The 17,843-nt window shown below is 38.4% G+C and overlaps 1 protein-coding gene across 2 annotated transcripts in view; it reads right to left on the bottom strand.

Annotated features, from left to right (window-relative positions):
* LOC127411320 (metastasis-associated protein MTA1-like) overlaps positions 1-17,334 on the bottom strand; it is a 72,904-nt gene extending 55,570 nt beyond the window's left edge. Inside the window, exon 1 of one of the 2 annotated variants that reach the window (XM_051646816.1) lies at positions 17,003-17,334. In XM_051646816.1, coding sequence (XP_051502776.1) covers positions 17,003-17,030 — 28 coding nt within the window. In that variant the 5' untranslated portion in view covers positions 17,031-17,334. The remainder of the gene's footprint in view (positions 1-17,002) is intronic. The other variant, XM_051646817.1, reaches the window with a different exon arrangement.
* Positions 17,335-17,843: the final 509 nt, after the last annotated feature.

The following is a 17,843-nucleotide window of genomic DNA, read 5'->3' as shown; positions in this document are numbered from 1 at the left end:
TCAAACCCTCAGTCATTTTCGGGTGATTCATGAAAAAGATGCGGTTCAAAAGAGTCATTTGTTCATGACTCTCTCGCGCTGGGTTTGTGGTTACGTGTGGTGCAGCAAGCTCGTCAGAAACAAAAAGGGTGAAAAGTGGCGCGAGACACACTGGTTGTGCACGTTCTAAAAATGTATTCAATAACTCACAATATATCTGATATATGAATGCACACAACCCGAATGTCACCAGTGGCAACTAGATTTTAAATTTTTGTTGCAATCAATTACTTTGTCGCATTTGTGTCCATTTTAGTCGCAGTCTGGAGCCCTGTAAATACAAATTTAGCTTGGTTCATATAATAATATAAGGGCATTTGATTTCCTTTTCAGGCTTCAAAAATGTATGAATATAGCATTACAATTATTAAATTTGGCTGACGATAAACTGTCAAAAAATAATTGTGATTATGACGATTAATTGTCTGTTTAGGGCTATAGAGATTGTCTCTTTTAGGGCTTTCATGATTCATTGTCATATAAATAGTCATATATCTTAAGGTGTACGTGAGCGTCATATTTTCATTTTTACATATTTAACTTATAAATATAAATTAAATAAAATAGGGATATATGATTTCCTTTCAAGGCTTTTTAAAAACTTTGAAAAACATTTAAAAAATAATTACAAAATGTCTCTCTTTTTGGTCTACTTTAGTTTTGGTCAATTTTGCATTTACACTAGTATATTTTAAATAATCATTTTTTATAAAAATAAATATATATTTTTATATATATTTTTATTATTATATTACATTATATTATATTCAGCAGTAGTAAAATATTTCTATCCCAATTTCTTCACTTTCACACGTTATTTTAATGCTCTTTGATTAAACCCAAGAGCCCTTATTTCTCATGAAGCAAAACCTTGGAGATTTCTTTTCATAATTTAATCAATACACAAAAATAGAGTAAGAGTTCGTCTCCTCCTATGTGTCAAAGCGTGTCATTAACACTGCGTGTATGAATCAGCTCTGACCAGGGATATTTGCCATTACACGATCATTTAAAGTGAAGATGGAGCGCTTTGCGTTCACTATCAAAGTTTATATTTGTTTGTTTATTTTTTTGCTGGAATTTGGCACGAGCCTCTGCTGACAGTGCGCACATCAGAGTACTTAAGAAACACTTCACACGCTCTTCAGCACAGGAGCTGCTCTGGCTGACATCCGTGGCATGGCTAAGTGATGCTCCGAGTTCAACTGAATGCCACAAAACGCGCCGTTGATGGCATTTATATAGTCGCTTAAAATGACCTTATTTGGTCATTAAAATGTGATTGAAAGTTAAAGTGCACAATAATCGTGGTTCTCTCAAATCACGGCTTTTAGATCAAATAACCACGATCAGACGATTATTTGATAATCGCGACAGGCCTAATCTGAATTGAAGAGATCGTAGTTGGTTATATTATGTTGACTCACTGACAAGCGGCATCTCCTATTAAACATTTTTGCATTGGCTCCAGTGGTTACCTTCCCCTGTGGCGTGACGAACAGCAGCGTGAGAGACCGGGGTTTGGATCCTGCGTTGAAACCCGGAAGTAATCAAGTTTGCATAATCAGTGATGAGCGTGATTCAGAGGTTGCATTTTCCCTCTAACATAACATTTTTACTTCACTGATGGTAAGGTTTAGGTTTTGGTACGGGTTGTGTTTATATAATGATCATTCCTCTTCACTATTTTACAGCCTGTTCAGCTGAAAACAAATCGCTTTACAACTCGCTTTTGGCAGCCCTCAGTGGACATGACACTTGGAAAATGGAGCTTACACGTCGCCATACGTCCAACAACACTTACCGCTTTGGCCACTGGAGGCAGTGTTTCGCATTTCGGTAAGCACAGTCCGGTTTAAGCTACAGAAAAGTCAACCTACTCTTACCAATTTCACTGTAAGATCAGTCTGGGTTCAAACACTGTCAGGGCAAATAGCACGAGTGCACAAAACAAGCATTGAAAGTAAAACTATAGAATTATTTTGGAATGCAAAAGCAACCACCTACAGGCATTTTTAGTAGTTATGGATGACGGGTCAAATCAATCAAAATGCAAATGACGAGCGACATTCTTGAGCGACTACCAATGAGATGGCCTAATAAATTGATGCGTGGAAAACCGTGTCAGCATTCTGAGTTAGTTTGATTCATATATTGATATAACGTTCATCTTTAATGATATGATGCATTAAGCACTGCTGCAAGTTATATGATTCCTCGTCAAATTAGAATGATATCTTAGTTTTATCGGCAGTATCATCTGTAAACAACATTTCAAATGCTACTATGGCCAGTTGTGCAGTCCACCAATAACGTTAGAGCAGCGACAGCAATAGGAACACCCACTAGTGGCACAGATCGGAAAGTCTAGTGACATGCATTCCGCGGTGTGAACGGGGCTTAAGCCCTTGTCACTGCCCACATATGGCTTTAGCCACCCCTTGAATTCAGGGATATACTCCCACTCTTTTCTATATTTTGGGGAGTATATTTTAGAGTGTGACATTTTAGCTATTTTTTTGAATGTGTGTGTATTATCAAGGTTGTTTATTTGTATTTGTATTATATGTATATAATTATAATAAAAGTTTATTATTATGTGTTTGAATAAAGTACAATGTACAGACTTGTCTACATAAATGACCTGAATTCAGAGAGTTCAGAAATGGGAATGAACTAAACCCCTGTGATAGTGAGCGATTAGACAGTGATAAATGCATGCGAAGAATAAAAATCAAATTAAAAGGTCAAATTAAATTGTTTAGATTAAAACAAAGGAGGAGCAAACAATACAGATTAGTGACTGGTCCTTAGCAACACTGTTTGCACATGCGCAGCTCATTCATATCTATGTCAGTTGCCGTGCAGTCAACTGAATGTGCTGCTCCTCTCTGCCACTTACTGAACAGAGTAGATGCAGAGAGGTGTGCCTGCGGCGGGAAAGCAAGACCTCATGCTAGCGGGGCAGTACTAGCGACTCTCTTCTACAGAAAGTAGCTAAGGTTTGTCCAAAAAGTCGCTAGATTTGTCGCTAGGTGCTTTTTGGAAATAAAGTCGCTAAATGGGTCTGAAAAGTCACTAAATCTAGTGACAAAGTTACTAAGTTGGCAACACTGTCAGTCGACATAAGCAAGGAGACTGACAGCTAACATCGTTAGCTAACGTTTACGTTACCTAATTTAGCTAACGTTAGATTAACGTTAATTATGAATGATAACATCTGCAGTAATATTATCTGTTTGCCATCGTACACTGATAATTATAAAGTTGTGTTTGGACTAGTGGTTAACTGCAGTGGATACTGTAACGTTGCAAAACGCAGTGTCAGAGATCTTTTATGTTATTATGAGAAGTGTAAAAATATTTTCGGTTCATTATGAAACTGTGGTGGGACAGTGGCGGGCCGCACTCCACTGCTGAGGCACTGCTTGGCAACTGACAGCTTGCAGTTTTTGCACCCCAGTTTACAAGTCATGTTTTTGCAGGACTTTTATACTAGACTCACTTCAGCAAGACCAACTTGAAGTAACTGCCCTTTACCCCCATTGTGAATGGAGAATAAAATCTATTGCAACAGTATACCAAGCTATGGGCTACAGCTATTGTATGCAAAAGGAAAACCTCAAATCCATTTGCTTCAGGGCATCACACATATAAGTATTCCCAAGACCAACCACTGGATAAATATCTTCACGGAATGGACACATTTAAGAGATGGTGGACACTGCTGGTAGAGCTTCACAGATATTGTATGCCTCTGCTCGTTGTGTCCATTGGCTCAGGCTTCTCCTCTCTAGCTCCACACTAAAACCTGGCCCATCATAAACAAAGCCAAATTCAACCACAACACCACCAATCCAGATGCGATTCAGCCTATTTTCATAATTTCTGTGGCTGCTCATGGTGGTCTCATTTTCTTGGCACATTTATTCCAAGCTGGAGTCTAGGAGAAGCATCCCTTCTGGGAGAAGAAAAGAGAGCCAGAGAAAAGCTGTTAGCTCAATGAGAGAATTTAGGCTGACTACCTTCTCCATGATGTGTGAGGGAGGAAAAAGAGGAAGGAACGCTAAGGCAGGCTTTGTTTCCCCCTCGCAGGGCATTGTTTTAACCATTATGGCCCTGCGTCCAAATTCAATGTCCTAAAACTCACTCAATAGAAAATGACTTGATTGGATATCATGATTGGATTTCAAGCTTCCTAGAGAATAACCAATGCCTCAACATGGGAAGGTATCCATGGTGCTTTAACTAGATTCAAATGGTAGTTTGACTACATAACTAGGGGGGTGTAAAACTAAGCTTCATATTTTCAAAATACCAGTCAGTGGTTTACCTGAATGAGAAGTTCATTCCCTCACAAAAGACGCTAATTTTTGTCTTTTGTTAAATTTTCAGATACTTCTGTGTTTCAAATCAAAGCTTGAAATCTTATGATTCAACTCAGAGCTAGTTGGTTTGGTTCATGGTTTTGAACTCATTTATGAAGACTTTTATGAAATCCCTATGGGAAAAAAAAATATGGGAAAAAACTATTACAGAACCAAGCAAGTAGATATAATTGCAGCCCAGAGACCTCCAAACGGGGTTGGTAACTCAAAAAGAGGGTGGGGTGACTCCAGAATGGGGTGGAGTTACTCCAGAAGGGCTTTGGGCTAACTTCAACTTCACTTCCACGCACGGTTAGGGGCTCTGTATATCTTTGCTAGCGGTTTGGAGCTCTCAACCCTTTTTGGAGCTCGGCCTGCATCTCTATTCTTCTCGAAACCAAGGGCACTGTTGCACTCTAATAAAGCAGCTCTGCAACTAAAAATATTAAAACATTAAAAAAAAAAAAAGTTATAAGAAAACTCTAAATCAACAAGTAGGCTTTTAAACAACTAGTCAAACATTGTTACCCAACCCTAACACCAAAAATTCACATTTCAGCCATCAGTGTGGCTGCACTGAATGTTGGGTGCACAGCAGTGGCCTAAACGTGTGCAATTGTGCAAAACTGGCTCCGTTCCAGTCTGAGGTAATTCAATGCACTTCTTTTGGCCCATGCTAGACCAGTGAGAGAGTAAGAAATAGAGAGAGAGTGAAGAAGCTGTCGATATGTATCAGGTGATGCATTAGCCAGAGGTATGGAGGCCCATGGAGACTCTATGCTAGATGGAGCGCCTGGTGCCATTTTCAGCCTCCGCAGCAGAGGATGTTGCAAGCATTGGGAGGCGCACGTAACAGAGTAACAGATATTCATGCAATAATCTTAAAGTCATTGCAAAACACATTCACAAAGCTTTGATGTCCACTGAGAACCGTAGCCATGTACAGAATGGAATACTAGTGTACTGCTTACTTCATATAGACGGAATACTGGCTACTACTTTCATACGGTAAATATTATGTGAAACACTTACTTATTAAAGGGACAGTTCACCCCAAAAATTATAATTCTCTCATCATTTACTCAACTGCATGCCATCCCAGATGTGCATGACTTTCTTTCTAGTGCAGAACACAAAGAATATTTTAATTATTTGCACCCTTCCTGATTTCTTCTAGTTGTGTGTATTTTTCATAATAAATCGTTTTAGAATCTTCAAACGAGATATAACATAAAACAAAGGCAACCTGAGAAAACACAAAATACAGTTTTCAAATAAATGTATATATGGAAAGAAATTGGTACTTTTATTCACCAAAGTGGCATTCAACTGATCACAATGTATAGTCAGGGCACTAATAACGTGAAAAATTTCTATTACAATTTGAAAAAAAAATTCAGAACTTCAAAGAGTTCTCATCAAAAAATCCTCCACATGCAGCAATGACAGCTTTGCAGATCCTTGGCATTCTAGCTGTCAGTTTGTCCAGATACTCAGGTGACATTTAGTGTCCACCTTTGTATGAAATCTTTGTATAGCCTTCATTCCTCAAAACAATGATTGACTGACGAGTTTCTAGAGAAAGCTGTTTCTTTTTTGCCATTTTTAACATAATATTGACCTTAAGACATGCCAGTCTATTGTAAACTGTAGCAACTCAAAAACAAACACAAAGACAATATTAAGCTTCATTTAACGAACCAAATAGCTTTCAGCTGTGTTTGATATAATAGTAAGTGATTTTCTAGTACCAAATTAGCAATTTAGCATGATTACTCAAGGATAAGGTGTTGGAGTGATGGCTGCTGGAAATGGGGCCTGTCTAGATTTGATCAAAAATTTCTTTTTTCACAAGTAAGTCCTGACTATACTTTGTGATCAGCTGAATGCCACTTTGGTGAATTAAAAGTACCAATTTCCTTCTGAAACAGTAAAATCTGTACATTATTCCAAACTTTTGGCCGCCAGTGTATATCATATATATATATATATATGAACAATATATATATATATATTATATATACAGCTGTGCTCAAAAGTTTGCATACCCTGGCAGAAATTGTGAAATTTTGGCATTGATTTTGAAAATATGACTGATCATGCAAAAAAAACTGTCTTTTATGTAAGGATAGTGATCATATGAAGCCATTTATTATCACGTAGTTGTTTGGCTCCTTTTTAAATCATAATGATAACAGAAATCACCCAAATGGCCCTGATCAAAAGTTTACATACCCTTGAATGTTTGGCCTTGTTACAGACACACAAGGTGACACAAACAGGTTTAAATGGCAATTAAAGGTTAATTTCCCACACCTGTGGCTTTTTAAATTGCAATTTATGTCTGTGTATAAACAGTCAATGAGTTTGTTAGCTCTCACGTTGATGCACCGAGCAGGCTAGATACTGAGCCATGGGGAGGAGAAAAGAACTGTTAAAAGACCTGCGTAACAAGGTAATGGAACTTTATATATATGGAAAAGGATATAAAAAGATATCCAAAGCCTTGAAAATGCCAGTCAGTACTGTTCAATCACTTATTAAGAAGTGGAAAATTCGGGGATCTCTTGATACCAAGCCAAGGTCAGGTAGACCAAGAAAGATTTCAGCCACAACTGCCAGAAGAATTGTTTGGGATACAAAGAAATAAAACCACAGGTAACCTCAGGAGAAATACAAGCTGCTCTGGAAAAAGACAGTGTGGTTGTTTCAAGGAGCACAATACGACGATACTTGAACAAAAATGAGCTGCATGGTCGAGCTGCCAGAAAGAAGCCAATGCCACAAAAAAGCCCGGTTACAATATGCCCGACAACACCTTGTCATGCCTCACAGCTTCTGGCACACTGTAATTTGGAGTGACGAGACCAAAATAGAGCTTTATGGTCACAACCATAAGCGCTATGTTTGGATAGGGGTCAACAAGTATTTATACACAGACACTAATTGCAATTTTAAAAGCCACAGGTGTGGGAAATTAAACTTTAATTGCCATTTAAACCTGTGTGTGTCACCTTGTGTGTCTGCAACAAGGCCAAACATTCAAGGGTATGTAAACTTTTGATCAGGGGCATTTGGGTGATTTCTGTTATCATTGTTGGGCCTCTTGTATTCAGACAGAAGACAAAGGCAGGCCTAACACAGTCGTAAAACCTAACTCAGGCCCACATACCAAGTCATAAATCTTACTGATAAAAATCGCACCAAAATCAAACAAAGGGAGTCCAAAACAGACTACAAATCCCATGAAGCCTTGCTCACTAAAAGGATCGAACTCTCAACTCCTATTGGATGAAGCACACAACAGAACGTCCCTCAACCATGACATCATCAGGAGTAGAAATACATCCGAGATCCTTCCGGGATTTGCTTCCAGCAACTTTGCTCGCCGTGCGTAGACGCAGCTCATCGCTGCTCTCAGGTGTAGCCTCGTGGCACAAGGAAGTAACGTACGACTTGAAACTGTGGCCATACAATCTCCATCTCGCTGGACGAGTTGAGATTACTCTGTTCCACCGAACACTCTAACGGATCCGAAAGAGACCGCTGAGCAATCCGCATCTTCATCCGTTTGCCTGCAGAAGTGAAGAGATCAAAGATTTCTCTTCCATCTTCAATCAAGTTGACGTCGCTGATTTCTCTGCCAGCCCGCCAAGAATCAGCAGCCGTACCGCCCGCCGACAGAGCGAGGAAACAGCCTCCCGTCATCACCCGAGCCTCAAGGAACCAGAGTCTGAGTTAAAGGACGGATGAACACACATTCTACATCCTCATGCGATTCAAGTAAGAGGTTTACGTCTGGGCAGAGATAGAATATTATAGTGTGTTATTCTTGTGTATCAAGGTTATTGCTTGTACAGTTTACGGACCGCCGTGTCCGCTCATTTCGATTAATACTCAGGGTATTAATTATCACGAATGAGATTTGCTGTGTTGTAGTCCAACCACATTGGACTGTTGTGCATTTCCACCATCGCGGGCGAGACCGGCAAACTGAGTTTATCCATTAAAGAATCAAAGACCGCAGGACGGTTTACGAGCCGTCCACCGCGTCTCTGAGTGATAAACTAACAGCTGCTTTCTCTTCCACGATCGCGAAACCGGCTTTGGGGCCGTCACTTTATTCTCTCTCTCACTCGTACTAACCACACACGCGACCCCTCACAAACATTCTCACACACATTTTTGGCTAGTAGATAGCTTCGTGATAAAGCTCAGCTTTGTCCCTAAGCTATCTTACAAGCGGATACACGCGGTAACCGGTAGACGCCATTGACTGGTTTCTCTCTGCCCACATTCACGGCCATATTCTCTGGCCGGAAGTCTCGCGTGACATACTCTCCACGAGAGTCACGTCCGCCATTTTGTGCACATCCCTCCTTACACACACACACACACACACACACACACACACACACACACACACACACACACACACACACACACACACACACACACACAAACCCACCCACCCTCATGTGTTATAGGATTACTTTGGTTTCCATATCTAATCATATCACTGTTTAGTTTGTAGTTGTAAGTCGGAAGTTTATTGACTGCATTGTATTAATTATTAATTGATATTACTGCATAAATAACCTGTTATATTTCAAAGAGAAGTGTTTTGGTTTGTTTTGCATACACCTGTGTCATGCTGACAGGATGTCTGTGCTCGGATTCAAGCCTTCATTCATTGTTTTTTTTCCGAAAATCGATATTCTTCAGATGTCGATTTTCCTAAGAAAACAATCTAATATTGAGACTGTTATACTATCTGGTTATTAGTCCCTGATTGCAGGGTGGTGCCCCATCAATATGAATCCTTATTAATATTCTATTGATTTTTGATAATTGATAATTATCTTTGATGATTGTTGAATTTGAATGATCAATAAGCTAGTGTTAATTTTAATCAATGTTAACAATTATTTTTGATAATTGTTGATTTAAAGGATTAAAAAAAAGCTAACATTGATTCTCATCAATGTTCTATTGATTTTAATAATTAATAATTATATTTGATAATTATTAATTATTGCTAATAACCAAACCTACTCCTAAACGTAGCGCACTACATTTACTGGAGCCCCATATGAGGTTTTAATGAGTTAGATTCAATTAATTAATCTAAATATTAATAACTAAATAAATAATTACCAATTATTTCTGATAGTAACACTGATCTAAACAACCAATAAAGCCCTACATCATTATGATTTAAAAAGGAGCCATGATCTCTATCATTAATCATCAAAAAAAAAGTTTTTTGCATGATCAGTCATATTTTCAAAATCAATGCCAAAATTTCACAATTTCTGCCAGGGCATGCACATTTTTGAGCACAACTGTATATATTTATCTGAAGTAAAAAAAAAAAATTATCCAACACCTATATTACCCATGTGAAAAACTAACTGCCCCCTTACACTTAATAGCTGGTTGTGTCACCTTTAGCAGCAACAACTGCAACCAAACGCTTCCGATAACTGGAGATCAGTCATTCACAATGCTGTGGTGGAATTTTAGCCCACTCTTCTTTGCTGATCTGCTTTAGTTCAGCCAAAATGGAGGGTTTTCGAGCATGAACTGCCCGTTTAAGCTCCTGCCACAGCATCTCAATCGATTTCAAGTCAGGACTTCGACTAGGCCGCTCCAAAACTTTCATTTTGCTTCTTTTGAGCCATTCAGCGGTGGATTTACTCTTATGATTTGGATCATTGTCTTGCTGCATAATCCAGTTGACCTCGAGCTTCAACTCACAGACTGATGACCGGACGTTCTCCTTTAGGATTTTCAGGTAGAGAGCAGAATTCATGTTTCCCTCAATTGTTGAGTCACCCTGGCCCTTAAGCAGCAACGCATTGCCACAACATCACACTAACACCACCATGTTTGTCCGCTGGTATGATGTTCTTTTTGTGGAATAGTGTGTTTGATTTCCGCCAGATGTAACGGGATACCTGTCTTCCATAGTTTCACTTTTGACTCATCATGGGAACATTCTCCCAAAAGGTTTGAGGATCATCAAGGTGTGTTTTGGCAAAATTCAGACAAGTCTTAATGTTCTTCTGGGTTAGCAGTGATTTCCACCTCGCTACACTTCCATGGATGGCATTTTTGGCCAGTGTCTTTCTGAGAGTGGAGCCATGAACAGTGACCTTTATTGATGCGAGAGAGGGCTGCAGTTTCTTGAATGTTGTCCTTGGCTTTTTTGTGACTTCCTGGATGAGTCTTCACTGTGCTCTTGGAAGAATTTTGGAAGGACGGACACTTCTGGGAAGGTTCACTACTGTGCCAAGTTTTCTCCATTTGGAGATAATGGCTCTCACTGTGGATCTTTGGAGTCCCAGAGCCTTTGAAGTAACTTTGTAACCCTTCCCAGACTGATGTATTTCAATCACCTTTTTCATCATGATCATCATTTCTGGAATTTCTTTCGACCTTGGCATAGTGTGCTACTGGGTGAGACCTTTTAGCCAACTTCATGCTTTTGAAAAAGTTATATTTATGTGCTGATTTGATTGAACAGGGCTGGCAGTAATCAGGCCTGGGTGTGTCTAGTCCAGCTGAACCCCATAATGAAGGCAGTTTCATAGATTTGGGGATTTAATAAATACTTTTTCACACAGGCCCAGTTGGTATTGACATTTTTTTATTTTTTTTGCTTCAATAAATAACATTATCATTTAAAACTGTACTTTGTGTTTACTCAGATTGCCTTTGTTTAGATTTTGTGAAACAATGTAGTATGAGATATACACAAAAACAGAAGAAATCAGGCAAATACTTTTCCACAGCACTGTATATACAATGCAAGTGAATGGTTGCCAGAACTCTGAAGGTCCAAAAAGCAAATAACGGCAGTGCAAAAGTAACCATAAGACTCCAGTGGTTAAATCCGTCTCTTCAGAAACAATATGATAGGTGTGGGTAAAAAAAAAAAAGAGGACAATATTCAAGTCATTTTTTTATTATACTTCTCCACTTTCACTTTCTTCTTTTGGCGATTCACATTCTATGTGCATATCACCACCTACTGGTCGGGGCTGATCAAAGGTGGAGATTTATAGTAAAAAAGGACTTAAATATTGATCTGTTTCTCACCCACACCTAACATATAATTTCAGAAGACATGGATTTAACCACTGGAGTTGTATAGATTCTAGATTTTATGCTTTCTTTATGTGCTTTTTTGACCTTCAGAGTTTTGGCCACCATTCACTTGCATTGAGCTACAGAGCTGAGATATTCTTCTAAAAATCTTTGTTTGTGTTCTGCAGAAGAAAGAAAGTCATATGCATCTGGGATGGCATGAGAGTGAATAAACGATGACAGAATTTTCATTTTTGGGTAAACTATCGCTTTAACAACAGGGCTCCAGACTAAAAAAAATAATGACTTAGGTGGCTCCTAAACAGAAACAATAAAGAGCCAAATGGCTGTTTTTGTCACCATCTTACAGAATTGTTCAGTTTAGATCATTGTTCAGAAATAAGATAGAAAGGCGAAGAAAAGGAAGACAGCTGATAACCCATTAATCGGAGGTTTAATATACAGTATATATATGAGAAGATAAGTTTGCATTCCCCTTTTGTCTCATAAATGTTCACACCACTTTCATAATTTATACAAATATAAGAAAAATCTTTTTTATTTAGTACTGCCCTTCAGAATCTACATTACATATAAAGTATATTATGCATATTGTAATGTGTTGCCTTCTGTCTAGAGCATCGATAAATGTTTGCACTTTATGTAATAGTTGTGTACAAGTTCCTCAATTGTCCTAAGTAGTGATTGACTGATATGGGTTTTTTAATGGCCGATGCCGATATCCAGACAGCAAGGTGGCTGATACAATGCCAATATAACAATTTAATATCGTAAAAAACAAACATAAAATTGCTAAAAATATATAAATATAAACTCTTATTTAGCACTATATTTACTCAATTTCATACAAAAGAAAAAAATAATAATGTATTTTAAATGGTAGACAACAATTTCTTCAGATTTCTGTGTAGTCATCAAATTTTTGTAATTTATTTGCACATGAAGAAATTGTTAATATACTATGATCATGTATAGGCAATCGATGAAAAGTTAATATTTTGTCTAGGCGTGCATTTTCTTTGGGGTTTCTGAAGGTTGAAGCATCCAGGATACACACACCAAACGACCATTTTCAACAATACAGTTATACAAATCTACAGCAAAGACAATTAAACTTTTGTACAACGCTCCTTCTCTTGTAAACAATGACGTGCTTCCTACCTCCTCCTCCACGTGACGCGTGACCTTCCCAACAAGTTTACATCATCCCTCTCATGAGCGCGCGTCACCGAGATGTACGGAAGTGAACAATTGTAGTTAAAAAGTATATAAGTATTGTTTTGTTTCTAAAAATAATCAATCGTTTGGGTTCAGAAGAACTTTATTTGTCGACTGGAGTTGTGTGGATTATTTTGATGCACCCTAAATATGCATTTTGGACCGTCAGAAAAATTCATTCACTTTGTTTAGAGGAGGAGGCCTGAAATGAAATCCTAAAAATCTTAAATTCTGTTTTGATGAAGAAAGAAACTCAGACACACCTTGGATGGCCTGAGGGTGAGGTAAATTATCAGCAAATTTTCATTTTTGGGTGAACTATTCCTTTAACAACTCACATGATGATATCTGACGAAACCCCATATGAACGCACACAACCCGACTGTCGCCAATGGCGACTAGATTTTGAATTATTGTCGCAATAAATTATTTTTGGTCGCATTTGCGACCATTTTAGTCACAGTCTGCCCTGAACAAACGATAAAAATTTCAAACGTGTCTTCATTATGTACATACATAATTTCACGAGTTACGTCCAGTTATCATCTCGAAAAGAAGACTGGGAAATTTGCATCTTTAATCCAATTTTGTGCAAAAGCATCTTAAGTCTTCGCAGTTCGATCAAACAATTAGTCGGGAAATATGTAAAAAATTTAACCGGATATAACTTTTTCAATTGACGGACTGAAAATAGAAGGTCAAGTCTTGCATGCTGCACATAGCCTGTATATAAAGATGGACGACGCATCTCCACTTCCTCCCACTGTACAAAAATGAAGCCAAAATATCCCGGAAACGGGTGCTGCCATCTTGCGCTGATGACGTCATTTGGACCCAGAGTCTGCACAGAAGTGATTGTGGGGTGAAGCCGTGGTATCTTTAGACAGAGTATAATTCAGGTTTTTACCATATTATTTTATAAAATAAAAAATAATTAATAACTGCTAGCTACCGATCACCAGCTTTTTTCCACACAGCTAACGTTAGACTGCTTGTTGTCTTAGCTAGCTAGCTAATAACATTAATTTACTGATTAACTTACAATAAGGTGACCAGATTTCTGAAATGAAAAACGGGGACATTTCTAGTTCAGTAGTAAATATGTCATTGAAAATTCACATGCAACTATGAATTAAGAAACGGGGACAATTCGGATGTTATGTATTTTGACCATGGTGAATGTAGTAATGTCATGAACTATAGTAAATCATACACTGTTGAATATGTCTCAATGAAATCCGATACAGAGGTGAAGATGAATGTTTCTGTTACATATGAATTTATTATTTTCTACACTGTATACAGTAGATGACATTGTGGCATTAAAGTGAACTAAACAAACATATATAAACAATGATTGAATATAGGAACTATTGCAGCTGACTCCACAGCACAGGGACACCTGCCCTTGGTCACACTCTTTGCATCAGTCTTCTTACTCTCTTCTAAAATTCCTTCTCTTCTCCTCTTTTCCTTCATCTTTACCTGGCACTTTCCTAAAAGTAAGACGGTAGGCTACTAATTTGCTTGCTGACAAACTGGCAGAGGAATTTCAAAAGAAATGATCTCACTTGGTGGTGACGGGTCCCGTTCCTCCCGTTATATCTTATATGGTGGTCTTGATCACATAAGATCATCATTAGATCATATTTGACTTCATATCTGTCACAGTGACAGCACTTTGGAATAAAAAAAAAAAAAAGCAGTTTGCGATCAGTTTCCATGATTTCTTCGTAAAAAAAAGTTCATATCCATCAACAGCTGCTGCGGGTCAACTGGGTCTAATAGAGCAGATGCGATAACAATGGCGGTGACCTGTGATTCATCATTTATGTAAAATCAGAGTTTTCCTGATGCAATGATTCAGTTGAAATTTAAAGCCCTAATCTCCAATTATCTGTGGGAAACGGGGTGTTTCAACCCCACAAACAGCACTTTTTGGGCAGTTTCAGCGCAATTTGAGCCAAGCACCCATAGACAGCAGTTCTTTTCTGGGCTACCAAAAGAACCCGGAAGGGGCGGGACAGATCATTTGTTTGTAAACAGTAACTTCATCTATAGCATCAAGTTACTCATTAAAACCAAACTTATCAGAAAAATGAACACTTGAACTTACATCAACGTGATAAGAACTACTTAAAATGCCAGAAACCATCTTTGGGAAAAAGTACACCTTAAATAAATTAGATTTTTTAGTCTGTCTCATGTCACATCCGCTAACATGGTGGGGTTTATGACCTATATTGCAGCCAGCCACCAGTGGGTGATCGAGATGTCTTCACTTTTGGGGAGCCGTCATGTCGTCCATCTTTATATGCAGTCTATGATGCTGCATGGTGGGATACAGTAGTATGCAAAGCGCAGTACAGTACACAGTATGCTCTGCTTTAAACTGCACATTCTGGCAATTCGGGTATTCTATACATGCAGAAAATGTGCATACTAGGCTATATATAAATGTAGAAATAGTAATAGTATTATACTTCAAACATTACCATACACTACAACTGTCTAGGTAAAGCAGAGAATGAGAAATCTGATGAAGGTTGGGTTGACAAAGAGGAACGTGCATTCAACCGAAACACGGCTGATTCACTCATAATGCGCTTGATGATGTGAAATCAGCTTTTGTTCACGTTAGACCAAGTTGCATCTTCATCAGCCCCCCTGCTTTGAGACGCTAATACACTCATTATACCAATAATTACACATAGGACACTGTAAGCACACATTTCCCTCTCCCTAAATCAGCATACCCGGCACCCTAATGGATAATTGATACCAACAGGGGACCAGTGCCTTTGCACTTGCCTGTAAACAGACTCAGAGCCAGATGCAATCACTTAAATAGGTACCTGAGCTTCAGCCATAATAGATAATTCATGTAATCAGATATAATTGTGAATACCTTTTAAATTTGACCCACATATATTTGAGCAGCACTGTATTATTGGCATCTACATGCTTTTATGAAGAAAGACACATTTCAGTGCATCAGTATACATTTCAGTTAAAGGGATAGTTCACCCCAAAAAATAAAAATGTATTTACTCACTTTCATGCTGTTATAAACCCATATGACTTTCATGGGAGCTGACGTTCTTAAAGTTATGCACTAACAGCCTCAGTTACCATCAGTGTTGGGTGTAATGCAATACTAAGTAATTAATTACTGTAATTAAAATTACTTTTTCACTGAAAAAAGGGATTACTCTTAATTTTTAAGTAATTTAATTAGATACTTCTAATGTAATTGTGTTGAATACTGTATAGACTATAAAACAATAGTGAATTTAAAATCGAAATGTAACGTCTAATGTTAAAATGTATGTTTTTCTAATTTATCACTGCCCCTTAAATTCTTTGGCCATTTCATGAATAATTTATTTGATTTTATATGATTTATTTGAAAGAATTAAAAGAACAATTTCATGTCTATAGTTGTATTTTTCATCTGGTCGAGGTTGATCAGGGTTTAAGAAAGTAATTAGTAATAAGTAATGCAATTACTTTTCAGACAGAGTAATTAGTACAGTAATCTAATTACACTGTAGAAGATGTAATTAGTAGTTAATAATTAATTGCTTTTTTAGAGTAACTTAACCAACATTGGTTACCATTCACTTCCATTGCATCTTTTTTCCAATGCAGTGAAAATAAATGGTGACTGAAATTGTCAGTCCCGAATATTCTGCATGTAGTTTTTTTTTTTTTTTTTGATGAGCTATTCCTTTAAGTTCATCCTCTGACACAAAGCATTTAAACAGTGGGTCACAAACTTTCTCACGTCATTTCTTGCATTAATTTATCCCGAGAAAGTCCAAATACAAGACAAAGGTATGAGACTGCATCATCTTACCCAGCAAAACAGAGCGTTTCTGACCCAACAGAGTGTCTAAAGTGAGATGTGCTGCTCAAACTTTTACTTTACTTGATCAAACGCGTCTCTTCTCTCTAAATTTCAGAGATACCCGCTTGTTACAAACGCTCAATGACACTCACGCGCAACATCATGCTAACAGCAATAAATGTCGCGCGAGTTAATATTAAAAACACTCCCGCGATACCGACACGAGTCTTTCTCTTCATTTCGCCCCTGGCGAACACCATCATCATCCTCATCCTCTCACTGTAGTCCTACAGTACTTTAAAAAATAAAAGAGGAAGGACAAACCTAAAACTGCTAAGCCCTGACGCAAACGGCATGCACGAGAGCGACACAAATAAAGGGACGTTGATTTTTTGTAAGAGACGTTTTCTCTTACCTCCGACCCGGTACATGTTGGCTGCCATGACTGCCCCCCGGTCCTGCCTGGCGTCTCCAGGTAGGGCTTTCTCTAGCCGCTGCCGCCGCTGCTGTGTGTTGTGGTGCTGTGCGCTGTGCGCTGGAAAATGGTGGATTGATCAATACGAACCGAACCAGCGAAGGGATCTTAAAGAGACAGTGCACATATTTTTATGAAGCCGCGTTCCACTGAGCGGAGTGGAAGATTCAGAATCACCCGCGTGTTTAGGAAAAACCCTCCCAACAAAGCGGCTCCTTGCTCAGGAGGAGAGACTCAGGCCACGGGGCTGATGAGGGCGAGAGAGGGAGGGGAAGAGGGTTTGTAGGGACAGCAGCATCCTCATGTCGCGTTTCCCCGCCTCTTTCAAATGGCCGGACCATTGCTGTACTACTCTTGACCCACTAGAGGCAAAACGAAACATATAAACAACTGTTGCTGATTGACTGAGTCTGAACACAAATTTATACACTGGTATGAAAGAAAACTGGATACTTCATGTAGACTCCATTTGAGCAATACTGAAGAATAGGGTTGTCCTGAACCTGATGGATGGATAGAATGTCACCTCAGTCACCATTCATTTCCATTGCATTCTCTTTTTTTTTCATTCAGTGAAAGCAAATGGTGACTAAAGCTAAATCCTTCTGCCTAACATCTTCTTCTGTGTTCCTTAGAAGCAAGACAGTCGTTCAGGTTTGTAACAACAAGAAGGTGAGAAAATGATGACCCAATTATGACTATCAGGATGATGATAGCTTAATGGCGACATATTCATTGACAATCAAAAGATTAACAAAAACTGCACTCAAAAAATATTTTA

This window comes from Myxocyprinus asiaticus, chromosome 20 (assembly GCF_019703515.2).
Source record: "Myxocyprinus asiaticus isolate MX2 ecotype Aquarium Trade chromosome 20, UBuf_Myxa_2, whole genome shotgun sequence".
Taxonomy (NCBI): domain Eukaryota; kingdom Metazoa; phylum Chordata; class Actinopteri; order Cypriniformes; family Catostomidae; genus Myxocyprinus; species Myxocyprinus asiaticus.
The sequence above is the reverse complement of the archived record's forward strand: the minus strand, read 5'-3'. Positions and strand labels throughout refer to the sequence as shown.